Source organism: Furipterus horrens, unplaced genomic scaffold (genome assembly GCF_987537825.1).
Source record: "Furipterus horrens unplaced genomic scaffold, mFurHor1.1.pri manual_scaffold_7, whole genome shotgun sequence".
Lineage (NCBI taxonomy): Eukaryota > Metazoa > Chordata > Mammalia > Chiroptera > Furipteridae > Furipterus > Furipterus horrens.
Genome location: NW_028327177.1, coordinates 115,902,023 through 115,919,656, shown reverse-complemented (window position 1 = coordinate 115,919,656; position 17,634 = coordinate 115,902,023). Strand labels below are relative to the sequence as shown.

Below are 17,634 nucleotides of genomic sequence, written 5' to 3'. Positions count from 1 at the left end.
TAGCTCTAAGACCACCCATGCATACACTTCACATTGTATGTCCATTAATACATTGACTTTCTGATTTTTATTTTAAAATATATCACATCTCCTTGATGCTCTCTCCCCCTGACCACACAACCTGAACTCTTCCTCCCAGACAGCCCTAGCTTCACACTCCTGAAAGACACTTTATGTACATACCTTGCATTGATTCAAAATCACAATGCCTGAGTTCTTATAATTCTTCTTCTTGGCTTTGTACTTGGGGTTTATGCACTCCCACTGTACCTGCAACAAGAAGAGTCACAGCATGATTGCCTGCTCAGGAAGAAGTGGCATCATTGGATGAGTCAAGCCCCCAGGCACAGATGCAGATGAAACTGAGGACTGACTGTTCAAACCTGTGTTGTTCAAGGGTTAACTGTACTCGATTCCTCTATGTTTTGGATATGCCCACTGTGAATGTAGCTTATAATTGTATCTGTCTCATAGGATTATTGTGTGGATTGAATAATTAATCAGTATAATACATTTAGGACAGTGCCTGGCACTTTTAAATGCTTAATATTAATAGAATCAAACCAAGCATCAGGAGAAAGAAGATATATGAACACACACAGATGAGTAACCCAAGTGCTGAGTTTTGGTGCCTGAGAATTGAATACTGGCTACAAGAAGTTAGTGGGGATAATGATGTGTTTACTGAGGACTGAAATAATAGATTGACACATGTCACAACAGTGGCACACTAGATCTCCAAAGAGACATCTTTGAAGGACAGGATCAGAGCTGCGGGACATGTCTGGGGACTGAGGAGGTAGCTAAGGGTCTACCTAGGAGAACAGATCTCAACCTTTCCAGCCTCCAGAACACTTCATGGGATAAAGTCAATTGCAAGTCAAACACCCAAGAGTCATTGACTGCTTCTGCCCATTATCTGATGGGAGCAGGATCCTTGGGTTTCTACTCAGGAGACAAATTTTCACTCTCTGAAAATGAAGCAATCTCTGAGGCAGATACGAGTAGACTGACACAGCATTGGTCCCCAGAGATCCACTCCTCTCAGTGTCTGTGCATTTGTGCAGTTTCCTCCCACAATGACACTGAGCTTAGTTAGGTGGCTTGTTTGACCAATGGAACATTAGAAAAAGTGATAGGAGCAGAGGACTGAAAAGTGTCTTTACTATTGGGGCTTGGTGCTGGGAATTTCTCACCACCATGTAAAAAGAAAGCATAGGTTGGTCTCTTGGTGAATAAAAGCACGTGGAAAAATCCCAGCTGCTAAGGCAAAAATGCCGAAGTGAATTCAGTTGGCGCCATGTGTAGTAGAGAAGAACTATTCCAATTGAACTCAGCCTAAATTGCCACCCAGAGAATCCTGAGTATATATTGTTTTTTTTTTTTTTTTCATCCAGGAAGTTTTGGTGCAAATTGTTACTCAGCAACTGATAACTGATAAAGTACTTTCTCAACACTGGGGGAGTTGCTGTAGGGACTGGGCAACCACATATAGGTTTTTCAAAAGACCTAATCTTTCCACCATCATGATGATTGTCTTTCTTTCCTCTCTTGGGTTTTCTTCTAATTTGTTCTTCATGGTGGTATCACTCGATAATCGAGAATTCCATTCTGTCTCAAAGTAGATTTAGTATTTTCAGAAAAAGTATCCCAAGTCCACCCCTAAACCCATCAACATTGAAATTACCTTTCCTCCAAAGCTTCCTCTAATGCTACAGCATAAACAAGTATCTTAGGGATTTCCCTAACAATTGGAAAGAAAAGATTCTAAAATTAGATCTGCTGATTTGTTTGTGTGTCAATTTCAATAATTGCTATTAACCTCAATTTTTCAATCAGGCAGGTTCTAACAAACTTTCAATGAGTTAGATTCCCAGTTCTATTAAGAATTATAATGATCATCCATGAAAAAGTCTACTCATTTCCATCTCAGGCTAAATGGACCAATAGCGGAGCATGCGTTGGCTCAGTCAGACGAGGGCTCCCAGGAAGCGAAATCAAAACCTGAAGGTACGTGGGGCTTTTATGCCTGTTTTGTGGGCAGGGGGTGCTGAATGAGCCAGGTCGAAATAGTCTGCATCTGTCTTGGCATGAAATTGTCATGTAGCTGTGGGCTATTTGCTTTATATCTACCATCCCACTTAACTCTTCCTATAACTCACATTTCTAGATGAAAGAGGAGGCTCAGAGAAGAGGCTCAGTCACACAGGTGGTACCTGGACGAGCTGGTTTTCAGACCACATCCGTCTCACTCCAGAGCTGGCCTATTAGTCACAATGCTCACCCTTAGGAGAGTCTTGGAGGGGTCATCCTATTTGTTCTTGCAAGTTTCCCTTTTGACCACCTCAAACTAAGCATGTTCATAAAGGCTACCTAAGAATTAATCCAAGTTGTTCAGCAATTTACCTTGTACCTGAAGAACCTTAACTCTCATAAGCAGGAGCTTGAAAGAGATCTCTTTCTCTCTCTGTCTCTATATATTGAGGTTCCACAGCATTTATACCTCCCCTATTATCTCTTCTATCTTCTCTCCACAACAGTGCTCATTCATTCTCTTGACTTTAAATACTATCTCATTGATTATGGCTCCTAAATTACATCTCCAGGTAAGTTCTCTGAATGTCAAGCCCCCAAACTCAATTCTTGAACCTTCATCACAAACTGGACTTCCCTGAAATAAGACTTCCTCAGTCAAGGTAGCAACATTTATTGATCTATCCTCAAATCATTCTTTTCCTATACCCTTTCCTCCTCAGATAGAATTCCTCCAACAAATCTCTCCACTTCCCTCCATCTCTATTATCTCTCTCTTTTTTTTTTAGTCCAAGTCTTTTATTACATCTTGTCTTGCCTGTAGTTTTAGCTTCTGACAGATTTCCCTGCCTCACTCTCTTGTCTCTCTGTAATTAATTATCTACACAGTAACCAACATAATCTTTAAATAATTAAAACCAATCATGTCATTCTCTTGTCTAGACTCCTTTGCAGCACTGTCCAGTAGAACTTGCTGCAATGGTGGAGATAGTCTATATCTGCACCAGCCAATACTGAAGCTACTAGCCACATGAGGCTATTGAGTATTTGAAATGTGGCTGGTGCAACAGTAGAATTAAAATTTTAATTAATTAAGATTTAAATTTAAATAGTCTCAGGTAGCTAGTGGCTACTGTAGTGAAGAGCACAGCTTTAGAGTACTCTCGTTACATTAAAAAAACAAAAACAAAAACAAAAAAAAACCCCAAACTCCTTTTATTTCTGAGCTATCAGAATTTCTTTTTCCTGGCCTCTGTCTCTGTCTTTAACCACATCTCATGCATGGCTCCCTTACCCTCTCTGCTCCAGATACAATAGGCTCTTTCCAGATCCTGAATTGCCCCAAGCTCTTTCCTATCTCAATACTTTGCATGCTGTTCCCTCAGTCTGAAATGCTTTTACCTTGCTCATCACATGGTTGATTTCTTTTCATGTTTAAAGGGCCTCAGCTTAAATATCACTTTTTCAGATTACCTCTTTTATACCACACTTTTATAACTAAAGTGGCTCAGTTTTTTTATATCATTTGTTAGAAGTTATACCTGCATTTTTATAGTTTTGTTTATTTGATTTGTGCTTATAGCTTACTCTAAAACACAGTCATGGCACAATTAGAGCGTGGCATTGTGCCTGGCACTTAGTAGGTGCTCCTCAATAACTATTAATATTAGTAGAATCAAATAACAAAGCAGTTCCCACAGTGCAAATGTGTCAAAACAGGGCCTGGGTCGTTGAATTAAAATCTTTCTGATATCTCAGTGATACAGAAAAATACAGTAGCATATGGTCCATTTCCTTAGTGAGACTCTAAGATTTATTTCTGTTTCTTTGAGTGCATCAGGTTTTGGTGTTCTTCAATTGTGACATATGTTATAATTTTATTTTTAATACCCTCTTAGGAGCCTTGAGATGAAATGGTTCTCATATTTATTAATTTGGATATTTTTATTTGTAGAGAGGAACAAGGTAACATTTTGTAAAACTCTTTAGAGCTCTAGCAGATGGTATCGATAACTATCATGGATTTATTAGCTCAATAGAGCCTGACCCAATACATTCAATGGAGCAATTTCTCTAGCTATATTCCTTTTTATCCTGGAAGTGACTTTATTGATAATTTAGTGTTGGTTTTAATTGTGGCCCTGAAACTCTCCATACCTGCTTATGGATGAAGGTCTCTGTGTTTTTACAAGTGTCTTGCAGTGTCTAGTACACAACAGAACACGTAAAGCAGGTTTTGTTACAACTATACAGAAAGCTGCCTTTGAGTTTCCAGGCCAAAGGTATGTATTCAACAAATGGCCTGATTCAGGTTAAGTTTCTAATTCTAAGCCATGTTAGTTTATTTCCATAAAGTCTGGTTATATCTTGAGCTTACATCTAAAATAAGAGACTTGAATAATGACTCAGGACATCTTCTCTACACTTCTGACCAGGCCATGGGCAGGGTCTTATCTCTAAGGAAAAAGACCTTTGTTTAAGCCACTGCTGTCATTCCTTTCTACTCCATCGGGACAACTGGCTGCAGGGGAAGAATGGGAGGTGTTTTGGGTTGAATTCCCCCAGAAATAAAACTCAAGGCAAGGATTTAAGTGCAAGTAGCTCATCTGGGAGATAATATCAGAAAATACCAATAAAGTGGGAAATTGAGAGAGGGAAGGCAATCAAAAAAGTCAGCTACTAATGGGCAACCAGGGCTTATTCCTGCTAGGAAACTGCACAGTACACATCTCAGGGCTCTGCCACCTCTATACCCTGACTCCCATTAATTATTTATTGAGGGTTGCTCCCTGGTAGGTGTTACATCTCTGCCCACACTCTGCCACCCACTGTGGGAATAGGCAAAGTAGGCTCCAGCAGCCAGTGAAAGCCCTCAGGCAAAGGGATTTAGGTTCTGCAGCTGGAATTTGGGTAGGTGAACATTGAACAGGTAAGAGCAGAAGTTACTTGTACGTCTAGATGATAGCAACTGACTGATAAATTGATATATTTGTGTGTATAAAAGCACATGTGTCTGTGAGAAACAGAGGAGGTTTAGGTTTCTCTGTGGTACAGTGAAATCCCTACATGCCTCTGTGGTACGTGACAGTATTGGGTACATGTCTTGGCACCCAAAGAATAAAAAGGGGGAACTAGGTGAAGATTTGGTGCCCACAATAAACATTTGGAGGAATCAAATAATCTCTTCAAAGCATTAAATGTGCAAACAACGTCACCAAGTCATGGAAATATAGAGCTAGAAAGACTATCACTGCTAACAGCAGATGTCTTGAAAGTTCTAGCTATGTGTGAGGTACTCTGGTAAATGCATATCATGAATTATTTTGTTTAATCTTCACAAAATTCTATGAAATTGGTACAAGTACCAATTTTTTTTTTTTTTCAGGAGAGAAAGCTAAGGTACAGAGAGATTAGGTCACTTGTCTAAGGCTACAGAGCTAAAGGAAATTAGATCTATCCTAATCTAGCCTCTTCATTTAACTGATGGAGAAGCTGTACCCCGCGGGGGTGGTATCTTGTCCAAGGTTACCCCAACTGCTTTGTGCTGGGCTAGTATTGGACGCTCAGTACTGAAATCCCAGCATGCTCTCCTCTCATCCCATTTAATCATATATTGATGTCTCACCTCCAGCTGTTCACGTGTACCTGGGTGCCTCACGAGAGAAGTGTCTGGAAAAATACCACGAGTGGTTTACCACATACCTGCTTTCCTTCCATTGCTCCTCTCATCTCCTTGAATGTCGAGGTGAATTCCCCAATGAAGTCATGTTTGCCGTTGGAGTCCCAGTCCCACACTATGCACTGCAAGAGACAAGGGTTTTGTTTTTTAAATTAAATTGAGAATGCATCCACAGTAGCTGAAAGCCGTGCAGACTTTACGAGAAACGTGCTTGGCCCGAAACAAAAGCCCAGCCGTCTAGGACTGGGGCACGTGGGGTGTAATATTCCTTCAGTTGCTGTAGACTTTATGTAGCCTTTTTGCCGCCATCTCCAAGCAGCCTGTGCTACAGCAGTGACTGATAATGTGCATATATTTTTAAAACATTTTATTTATTTATTTTTAGAGAGAGGGGAAGGGAGGGAGGGAAAAAGAGAGGGAGAGACACATCAATGTGTGGTTGCCTCTCCTGTGCCCCCAACTGGGGACCGAGCCCCCAACCCTGGCACGTGCCCTGACTGGGAATTGAACTGGTGACCCTTTGGTTTGCAGACCAGCACTCAACCCACCGAGCCACACCTGCCAGGGTAACTTGTCTATTTTTCAGATAAGAACAGTAAGACCAAAAGGGAGATAAGTGACGCGCCAAAGGGACCACCTAGTGAATGAAAACCTGGAATCTGAAGGCAGGTGTCCCTACCCCAATTCCAGTGCCCTTTTCCCACCGCCGGTTGGCCTCCCTGCTGTACAGCTGGAGTCAAATGCCTGAGTCCATGGCTATAGTTTCTACAATGATGACTTATGTTTAATGACAGGAATGAGATAATATTAATCACATTTTCTTTTTCTATTTTTTTTTTTCTGAAGGCAAAAGAGCAATGGTAAGAGAAATGAGTAAGAAGGCAAATGTGAAATCTTTAACTATACCCACATTTGAAATGGGTTGAAAATGGTGACAGGTAAGTCACACTGGGAAATATCAGGCATCCATCACATAGAAGATGTTTTTGGGCTCCAAGGCAACACCTTGCTGAGTGACTCAGATTAAATCAGCAGTCATCCCTCTGCTTGGCCATATATACTTAAGTAAAGAGGAAGTTCCCATTTTTTTTCCAGGGTGGAGGCTGGATGAGGGTCTCAGGTACTTTAGATGCTGCTTTTACATCTTACACCAGTGATTTGCATCACAGAAGTAAAAAACCCTCAATTAAGATCAAGGCAGCAAAGGGGACCTTTTATTTAGATGTTTTCCCTGGGATGTTGGGATTCCAAGAGGCAGCCTGGCCCTCCCTCAGAATCCACATCCCATTGGCCAGTCCTGCCTGGAAAACCTACAAACCTAAAATAAAATATGTCCAAATGAAACATAATTTACCCCCTAAATTTATTCCTGCTCATTTTTTCTGTCATAGTAAATTGCACCAGCACTCATCCCGCTGCTACAAAAAGAAAACGGGGTATCATTCCTGGTGTTCCTCCCTCCCCTCCCTCTCCCGCACCAACTCCTGTGCATTCTGACTTCTAAATAAGGCTGGACTTCAGCACCCCTCTCCATTCCCACAGCCCCCGCCCACCTGCACCACTGGGACAGCCTCCTCCAGGATTCCATGGCTCCCTCCTGCTGCCCCACCACCCATAATCCACCTCTCATGCTTATTTCCTGCTCAAATCAAAACGTATAAGGCAATGGGTTTTCCAAGGATTGCTGTGATCTTACTCCCTAAATATTCCCAAATATGCCTTTTATAATTCATGTTTACTGTATTTTAAGGTTTCTCTAATATGAGGTTGATTGGAATCAAAACAATTTGCTAAGGTTTTTTTTTTTTTTTAGGTTTCTTAAAGAAAAACTAACAATTTCTCAGCTTTTGTTCTCTCTTCTACTGTGGAGGCTTTGGTAGATTACTTTGCTCACAAAATGTATGAGTAATCCTTTTTGTTATGAAACAAAATGGATTAGACTAACTCAGAATGGAAGAGGATAAGACAAAGGGAGCTAAATTGCTCTGCTGAATAAGGTAATGGTGAGGTTGAGCTTTCCCTTTGTAAGGAGAGGAGGGTAGGCTCAGGGGTGTGGGATAAGATGAAACCAGGGCAGGATTCATTAGAAGCTGAAGACGGGCCTAGCATTGGAGTGGGGGTGGTGAAAGACAGATAAAGAACTTTGGACACCGTGATGTCTAATTTTCAATGTCAAGTTATTTACCTATCCCTCCATGCCCCTCTTTACTTCACCTCTGCCATTACCCCAGACACTCCAGGGAATCTGCCATAGGTAACAGCATTATGCTGGTGGTGACTTGGAGAACAAAGGAGAGGAGTGTATCCATGTTTGGGGAAAAAGAGACCAGAGAGCACTATGAGCTGGCCCACAGGATGACTGAGGATTGGGTGGGAAGCAAGACTGGAGAAAGAGCTTGACAGATGAGTCCTAGGAGTAGAAATTCAGAGACATACGGGGGAAGGTGGTCAACTTCTGCAGTGACATGGAATTAGAATTCCAAATATCTTATTTAGATTTGAAAAGATAGTTTGGGCCCCAGAAGTGAGAGAATAAAAGTTGAAATTCAGTTAAAACCATTACTTCATTTACACTACTCTTTGGTCATTATAAGTTCGCCCAATTGGTAGATGCTAAAAGCAGACTAGTAGTAGTAGCTGTTCTGTCAACCTGAGTCCCTATTGAGGGCAATGCACTGCAGAGTCCCCAGATAATCCATGAAGGACATATATGTATACAAGTAACAAACTGCCCTTGTTTTCAGGCACTGAGATTACTATAGCATAACCTAGTGCAAGAACCAATTAAGTACTTGAAATGCTGTCATAGAAAAAGGTATTTCAATTTTTGACTCCAAAAGGGGAAAGCATTTCAAGAGGAATTTATAAAGAAGATACAAAGAAAGGATTTACCAATAGTTATATCTGTGTACAAACAAAATAACTTGTGAAGAGTGTTTTATTGCTGAAATCCTGCTTCTTTGCCCTTCCTTAGTTATCCCATCATGCTGTGGATACTGTCCCCCCCCCCCTTCCAGCTGCCAACCACAGCAGTCAAGATATTTATGATGTGCTCTCTCTCTCTGGGGCAGAAAGGAAGTGATCATGGAGCTGGAGGGTGAGTCAGGCTTGACAGACTCCATGGGGTCCTCCCAGGGGCAGGCACCGCTCCTTACGGGTCCTGCTTCTTCAGTTGGCTGGCATTTCTCATCATAGCAGTTGCAGAGTTCTGTTTTGATCTTCAGAAGGCATCCCAAAGGAAGGAAGATACAGCGAGGCAGAAAAATAAAAACACAGTCTTGCCTTCTCTCACCGCCAGGAAGCTGGCTTGGAGCAGCTCTGACACGGCTGACAGAGGAACACGTCTTGGTGAAAAGTAAATACATCAATTGCTCTGCAGAAAAACTGAGACAGAGGCGGGGATCTTGGTGTGAATCAATGAGGGAGCCTTGACAGATCTGCCAGGGATCAGAATCTCAAAACTGTCTATAAGCCAGTGAGCCTCCTCGAGTTCTTACAGCTTACAGTGGAGTTTAGGTATTTAGTCTTAAAATGTTTGAGCTCGACAGATGGTCTTGTCAACTCTCTCATTTTACACAGAAGGAAATGGATGGCAGAGAAGTGAAGTGACTTCTGCTAGTTCACCAAGTGCAGGGCTAGGGCTAAAATCCAGGTTTTTTGCTCCCCTGATTTCACCACTATCACACAAATACCAAATTATAATAATAAAAACATACATGCTTACTAGGTACCAGACTTACTAGCTATGTATTGCTCTGAGCACCTCATATACATCAACTCAACTTATTCCCAGAATAATTAATCATTCTACTCATTTTATAGCTGAAGTAACTGAGGCACAGAGAGGTGAAGTAAGTTTCCCAAGACCACACAGCTAACACTAGGTATCTTTGAGCTAAAAGAAAATGAACTTCATAGTTTGTCTTAACTGATCAATGTATTATGGACTTTAATCCTTTATGATAGCGTTAAAACGACAATATTATTATTAACCGTTACAGGTAAATTGTCATTCACAGGCGTCACTTACAGCCTTAGGGAGGTTAAGTGACTTGGCTGGCCATTTGGAAAGTGACCAAGATAGATTTGAACCCAGGTGTCTGGTGCCATGGCTGATGTTTTTTGTTAGGCCACCTGCCTCTGAATGCAAGCAGGAAGTCATAATGAAGATCTCCTTAGCCTACTCTGTGTAAAAAGCCCTAGTCTTTGATTGAAGCTATAAACTACAGGGATCCTCTAAGGCTCAACGAGCACACCAAATAACACAGAGAAGCTGCTCACTGTTCCCCTGCAAAAGGACACAAAGGCAACAGTATGTGCACTGTCCCTGGGCTTCTCAGCTTTATGTGTAAAATGCACGGATAGATGTGCATTGAGTGGTCAAGTTACTCCCTCCTACGCTTATTTTATATCTGCATTGAGCCCATTAGAAGAAGGGTGTGTTCGACTGCTGTGCCATCTTATTGCTCAGTACCCTTCGGGGGTGGTCAGTTTTGTGTCACCCTGGCTACGTTACAGTCCCCAGTTATTTAATCACACACTAGTCTAGGTGTCACAGTGGAAGTATTTTGCAGGCGTGATTAACCAGTTCATAATCAGTTGATTATAAAGTAAAAAATTTGTGGTTCCATATGATTTAGGGTGTCTTTTTTTCCTATTTCTGCAAGAATGCCATTGAATATTTACACTGAATCTTTCAGGAGTGTGGATATTTTTAACACCATTAAGTCTCCCAATTCGTGAACATGAATGTCTTTCCATTTATTTGTGTCTCCTTGAAGTTTTTCATCAGTATTTCTTAGTTTTCAGTGTGCAGTTTCACCACTTTGATTGTTTATTCTTAACTATTTTAATCTTTTTGATGCTATTGTAAATGAGATTGTTTTCTTTCTTTTCTTTTTTTATGAAGTTATACTTAACATATAACATTGTGTAAGTTTAAGATATACAACGTGTTGCTATAATACATCTATAGATTGCAATATAGTTACCACGGTAGCATTAGCTAACACTTCCATCAGGTCACAATATTATCATTTCTTTTTTGTGGTGAGAACATTTAAGATCCAGTATTTTAGCAACTTTGAAGGATATAATACAGTACTGTTTTCTATAGTCGCAATGCTGTGCATTAGATCTCCAGAACGTATTTGTCTTCTAACTGCAAGTTTGTATCTTTGATCAACATCTCTGCAGTTCATCCACCCCCAGCTCCTAGTAACCACCATTCTATTCTCTGTTTCTACAAGTTAAGCCTTTTTAGATTCTACATATAAGTGAGCTTATAGAGTATTTCTATTTTCCTATCTGACTTATCTCACTTAGCACAATGTTCTCAAGGCCCATCCATATTGTAGCAAATGGCAGGATTTTCTTCTGTCTCATAGATGAATAATACTCAATTGTGGGTGTGTCCATGTATCACTACTTTATCCATCTGATACTGTTTTTCTAATTTCCTTTTTGGATGGTTCATTGTTAGTAAAGAAACACAACTGACTTTTACAAGTTGATTTTGTATCTTGCAACTTGACTGAATCTATTTATTCTAACAGTTTTTTGTTTTTTTGGGGGGGTGTGGTCTCCATAAGATTTTCTACAAATTGTATTCTGTCACCTGAAAATGGATAATTTTACTTCTTTCCTATTCAGATTTTTAAATGTCTCTTTATTGCCTAATTGCTCTGGCTAGGACTTCTAGTACTAGTTGAATAGAAGTGACAATAGTGGGCATCCTTGTCTTGTTTCTGATCTTAGAGGAGACTATTTAAAAATTTCATCACTGAGCACAATGTTAGCTGAGGGATTGTCATATATAGTCTTTATTATATTGAGGTACATTCCTTCTATACCTCGCTTGTTGAGCATTTTTATCATGAAATTGTGTTGATATCTGTCAATTCAGAATTACTAAAGCAATCTTGAGAGAGAAAACAAAGCTGGAGGTATCACTTCCTGATTTCAAAGTAAATTACAAAGCTAGAGTAATTAAAATAGCATGGTACCTGCATAAAGAAAGATCTATAGGTCAATGAAACAGGATAGAGAGCCCAGGAATAAACCCATGCATATATGCTCAACTGATGTTTGACAAAGTTGTCAAGAACACGCAATGGGTAAAGGGTAGTCTTTTCAACAAATGATTTTGGAAAAACTGAGTATCTACATGCAAAAAACAAAACTGGAATTGTATTCCTATCTTACACCATACACAAAAATCAACTCAAAATGGATAAAAGACTTAAACATAAGACCTGAAAATGTAATACTCTGAGAAGAAAACAGAGAAAAATCCTCTTGAGATTGGCTTGGCAATGATTTCTTGGCTGTGATACCAAAAGCACAGGCAACAAAAGCAAAAGCAGGACCACTTCAAACTAAAAATCTTCTGCACAGCAAAGGAAACCAAAAAATGAATAGGCATCCTACAGAATGAGAGAAAATATTTACAAACTATATCTGGTAAAGGATTAATTTCTGAAATATATAAGAAACTTCTATTATTCAATAGTAGCACAAAAAACGACCCAAATAACCTCATTAAAAAAATGGTCAAGGGATGGAAACAGACATTTCTTCAAGGAAGATATCCAAATGGCCAACAGGTATATAAAAAAGATGCTCAACATCACTAATTACCAAGAAAATGTAAATTAAAACTACTATGAGACATCACCTCATATCTGATAGAAGAGAAATTATTTAAAAAAATACAAAAGATCATTGTTGGCAGGGAGATGGAGGAACTGGAAGCCTTGTACATTGTGGGTAGGAATGTACAACAGTGCAGCAGCTATGGAAAACAGTATGGAGGCCCCTCAAAAGTTAAAAATAGAACTAATTTGATCTAGCAACCTCATTTCTGGATGTAAAACTGAAAGAATTGAAGTCAGAAGCTTGATTTGGTATCTTCACTCCCATATTCATTGCAGCATGGTTCAAAATAGCCAAGATATGGAAACAGCCCAAGTGTCTATAGACAGATGAATGAATAAAGAAAACATGGTAGATACATATACTAGAATATTATTCAAGCCTTACAAAAAAAGGACATCTTGCCATTTGTGACAACATGAATGGACATTATGCTAATTGAAAATAAGCTAGTCACAGAAAGACAAATCCTTTATGATTCAACTTTTATGAGGTATCTAAAACAGTTGAACTCATTGAATCAGAAAATACAAGAGTTTCCCAAGAGCTAGGGCAAAGGAGGGAATTGGGGACTTGATGTTTAATGGGTATAAAGTTTCATTCATGCTAGATTCATAAGTTCTAGAGATCTGCTGTACAACATAGTGTCCATAATTCACAATATGCTATTGTGCACTTCAAAACTTAAGTGCTTTCCTCATGAAACCAAAGGACACAAGGAAACTTTGAGAGGTGTTGGTTATGTCTGTTACCTTGACTGCAATGAAGGTATCACAGGTGTTTGCCTGTGTCTAAACTCACCAAATTATATGCACTGAATATGTACAATTCTTCGTATATCAATTATATCTTAATGAAGCTGTTACAAAAATAAAGAAATTTTTCCTTGATAATCTAGGTGGGCCTGATATACTCAGCTGAGAAGCCTAAAGAACAGCATCAAGGCTTCCCAGAGGAAGAATACTGTTTGCCTATAGACTATAACTTCAGCTTATGCCTAAGAGTTCCAGCCTGCCCCTCCTGCTGGCCTGCTCTGAGGATTTCAGACTTCTCCAGCCAGGCCCCACAACTGCATAAGCCAACTCCTTGCAATAAATCTCTTAATATGTATCTCTCACTGGTTCTGTTTCTCCGGCTGACCCTGAGTGATACATCTCTCTTCAGCTTCTTCCTTGGCATTTATACATTTACATTAAGAAGTGAGTTTTCAGTGACCACTGGTCTACTCACACTGCTATGCCAACATTCATTGAATGCTTACTTTGTCCCAGGCATTGTTCTAATAAGCACTTAAAATGCTCTGACTCATTTAATTTTCACAGCAACCCTATCCATGAGACAGTATTATTATCACCTCCACTTGATAGATGAGGAAATGGAGAAATAGAGAGGTTAATCCTCAACTGCTGTTATAGAATATTTAGGGGGTGTAAAGTATGACTGAGTTTGACATCTGAGTTCTCAGAATCAGAATCTGATCCAGTTCCTGGAAGGCCAGGTTGAGCTGCCCAAAATATGATCATAAAACTACATCATGCTGACTTCCGGCCAAGATGGAGGCTTAGACGGACATGCTAGGTCTCCCTCTACAACTATAGAGGAATACAACTACTTCAAAACAAAGGATAACTAGAAATTCCAGAAAATAAAACTACACGGAAGTCCAACATATGAAGTTATAAACCAGCGGTGCCATTTGGGCAGGTAAGAGTTAAAGAGGGCAGTGCTGTTTGCGGTTGCACCCGGAGCGGCAGGCGGCGAGGAATCCCGGCTGCGCAAGCCCCTGGCAGTGCGCGACCCCGGCGAGGAATCCCGGTGGCCAAGCCCCTGGCGGTGCGCGACTCCGGAGCTGGGGAGAGCGGCCACCGCATCGCCTTGAACAGTGAGGCCCAGGGGGGCGGGAGGACGGATCCCGGTCTCCTAGCTGAATAACTGTGTGAATCCATCTTGGACCCCCGCCCCCAAAGAAAGCACCACAGGGCTGCGAAATAGGTCGCGGACAGGCAGGCACCGGTTGCTGATTTGTGACGCGTACACAGGCACTGCCCCCGACAGCCAGCCCAAGAAAACAAAACGCATCTGTCAAAATGAGGCAGGCAACTTTAGAAATACCGGTAACACAACTCACCAGGCAGCAGATAGAGAACCTGACAGATGAACAGATAAGAAACCTGTCAGAGGCTCAGTTCTGGGCCATTGTTATCAGGTGGCTTACAGAATTCACAAAAGAGCAGGAAAAAGATATGAAAGAAGCGAAAAACTTTCATAACGAAAGGAACAAAACCGCATACAAGACAGAAGGAAAGGAAATAAAATCCAGAGTTCATTTCAACAAACTGGAATATGGAGAAGGAACAAGCAGTCAACAAATGCAGCGAGAGGAAATGGGAAGCAACAATGAAAGGATCAGAAACCTCTGGGACAGCTATAAAAGGCCCAACATAAGAATCATTGGTTTGCCAGAGAATGAGGAAGATGAACTAGAACTTGAAAAATTGAGTGAAAATATAATAAAGGAGAACTTCCCAGACTTGGGGAAGGAATAGACCTGCAGGTCCAGGAAGCAAGGAGAGTTCCCAAGAGACTGGACCCAGGGAGAACCACTCCAAGACACATTATAATCAAAATGTCAAAAATTAAAGATAAAAAGAGAATCTTAAAAGCAGCAAGAGAGAAGAAAAGAATTATGTACAAAGGGGTCCCAATTAGACTATCAGCTGACTTCTCAAGGGAAACCCTACAGGCAAGAAGAGACTGGCAAGAAATATTCAAAGTAATGAAAATCCAAAACCTACAACCACGAATACTCTATCCAGCGAAATTGTCATTCAGAATAGAAGGACAGAGAAAGTGTTTCCAGGACAAAATAAAACTGAAAGAGTTCATTAGATCCAAACCACTGTTAGATGTTAAAGGGACTGGTTTAAAAAAAAAAACAGAAGCTAGGGAGATGAAACAAAGGCAAACTAAATAGGCAACGAGAGTGGAAGAGGAACTGTGGGTACGGGAAGCATATTGGGGGGAGGTCAACAGGGAGGGGGAATGGGGAAAGGGAGGGAGATGATATAGGAATTGGGGATCAAGGTAGGAGGGAATGGAATAGACGGAGAGAGGTTGGGAGGAACTGTATGCACAACTAATGGACATAATCTAAAAGGGGGGGACAACTGGAGGGAGGGGGGCCACCGGGTGGAGGGGAGCAGAGGGAAGGGAAATTGGCACAAATGTAATAATTTAATCAATAAAACACATTAAATCTGAAAAAAAAAAAAAACTACATCATGCTGCTGATCACTGCAGAATTATCATAGTTAAAAGAAATCTGTTCTCCTCATGTCTTTTAAACTTTTAATTTAATTATTTTTAACACTCTCATTTGTCTTTTCTACTTCTCCTCACCTCCTAGTCACATCAACCCTTCAGCAGCTTCCATTGCAATTGGTTTACATCTGCTTCCACAAATCTCCACCTACATGATCACCATTGGTCAATATCTACTACTTGAAGGAAACTTCTGAGCAGTGAGAAGAAACACCTTGACTTTGCGGATAAATTGCTAGTGGTCTGGTAAGTGTAGAAGCAACAGAATTCTTGAATTTCCATGCCTAGGAATTTGGGATGCCCAAGGAGAGCTTGTTACATTTCAGATTCCTGGGTACTAGCTTTGGAGATTCTGATTCAGTTTTGGGGGGACGGCCCCAAGAATCCACCTTCAAAGTAAGCAACTGGTCAGTTTAGATGTATGTAGTCTCTGGAAATATTGAGGAACACTGGGTAGAAAATCCAGGAGTCCATGGTTTGTGCCAATGATGGCAATAATTATAATTACAATAATTACAATTATATCCTGGCTCATAATGTCTTCTTCAATTCAATTAAAAAAGCCAACCACAGACAAAAAACAACATTCAAGGGCCATCCTGGCTCCTTAACAATCATTCAATGCAGCACTGATCTAAGCAGGCAAACATAATCCTAAAATGCTGTGCTCATGAGTGTTGGAGGGAGAGATGCCCTGGAGGAAAGGGCATTGCTTATGTTGGCTTTATCTCGCCAGTTCACACATCTCTTCTGGGCTGCAGCCAAACCCAGGGACATTCCACAATAAAGTGTGTCACTCTTGGAAGCTTTCACTGGAGATTTACAGTTTTGTGAGACATGGCTAGTTCAGATAAGCTTCAGAGGCTCTCAAATGCTTGTCCAAACCTTTTTAACTTCATACCTCGCTACTCTTTAGGAAGATTGAAACTCCAATGTCTGTGTGGGCAGAGTGAAGAGGCAGGCTTTGACAGTGACTTATGTCTCAAGCTTTCAACAAGAGCTCTAGCTTCATGATCTGAGTCACTCTGCAATGGCTCAACCTGTACCCCTTTCTTCTCCCAAATTTACAGGTATAAGAACTATCTGAGAAGCTGACATTCTATCTAAGAATCTTCTCATTTGATTTTTACATAACAGATCTGTTTTAACAGGTGTTGATCTTTCCCCTGGAAATATCAAACTAAATTTTGAAAAGTTAAAAATCCTTATTTCACAAGGGGGAAAGATTTTCTAAGCATATTGAAAGAGGCAAATTCCAATTGAATAATGAGCCCTGAATAAAAGCCCTTTGATAGACTGAATGGGATGATGTGGGCAACGTAGGCATAAGTCCTGCAGGTCAGAGGTCACAATTCCCCAATTTTTCTCTTGAAGTACTCTATATAGGTGATGCCTAATAAATACATCCTTTTTGTTCTGCCACTTCATTTGCTTTTAATACAACTAGCATTTGAATTCTTTCTGTATACCAGGCATTCATTGGCCAAGGTGTTTAAGTCCATCTCATCTAATCTTCACAGAAAACCTACTAGGCAGGTGTGACCACATTTTGAAGAAAAGTAAAGTTACAGTAGATAAGTTTCCTGATGTCACTCAGCTTAAAGCAGGGAGAGAGGTGGCGACAGGTTGAAAGAAGCTGAAGGGGTTGGTCAAAGAACATACATGAAGGACCCATGGACATGGACACAGTGGGGGGTTGATTATAGGAGTAGGGGGCAGGCTGGGTGGAGCGGGGCAGAGGGAAAAAATTGGGATAATTGTAATAGCATAAACAATAAAATATGTCATTAAGTGGGGAATTGAACCTTGGTCTCTTAGAGAAGAGTCCATAATTTTCCATACATTGTATTACCTATTTATTTATCATTGAATGAACACTTACTTAGTATCTGTTCTGTTTTCTGTAACTTTCTAGGGCACTGATTACATTACAGTTGCTACAGGAT

At 40.5% G+C, this 17,634-nt stretch overlaps 1 protein-coding gene across 2 annotated transcripts in view; it reads right to left on the bottom strand.

Moving 5' to 3' along the window:
- Positions 1 to 17,634, bottom strand: part of CPNE4 (copine 4) — a 433,285-nt gene that overhangs the window by 43,379 nt on the left and 372,272 nt on the right. For both annotated transcript variants that reach the window (XM_090283000.1, XM_090283001.1), the window contains exons 8-9: positions 5,737 to 5,835; positions 184 to 270 (exon numbers count right to left, since the gene is read on the bottom strand). In XM_090283000.1, the coding sequence (XP_090139126.1) occupies positions 184 to 270; positions 5,737 to 5,835 (186 nt within the window). The remainder of the gene's footprint in view (positions 1 to 183; positions 271 to 5,736; positions 5,836 to 17,634) is intronic.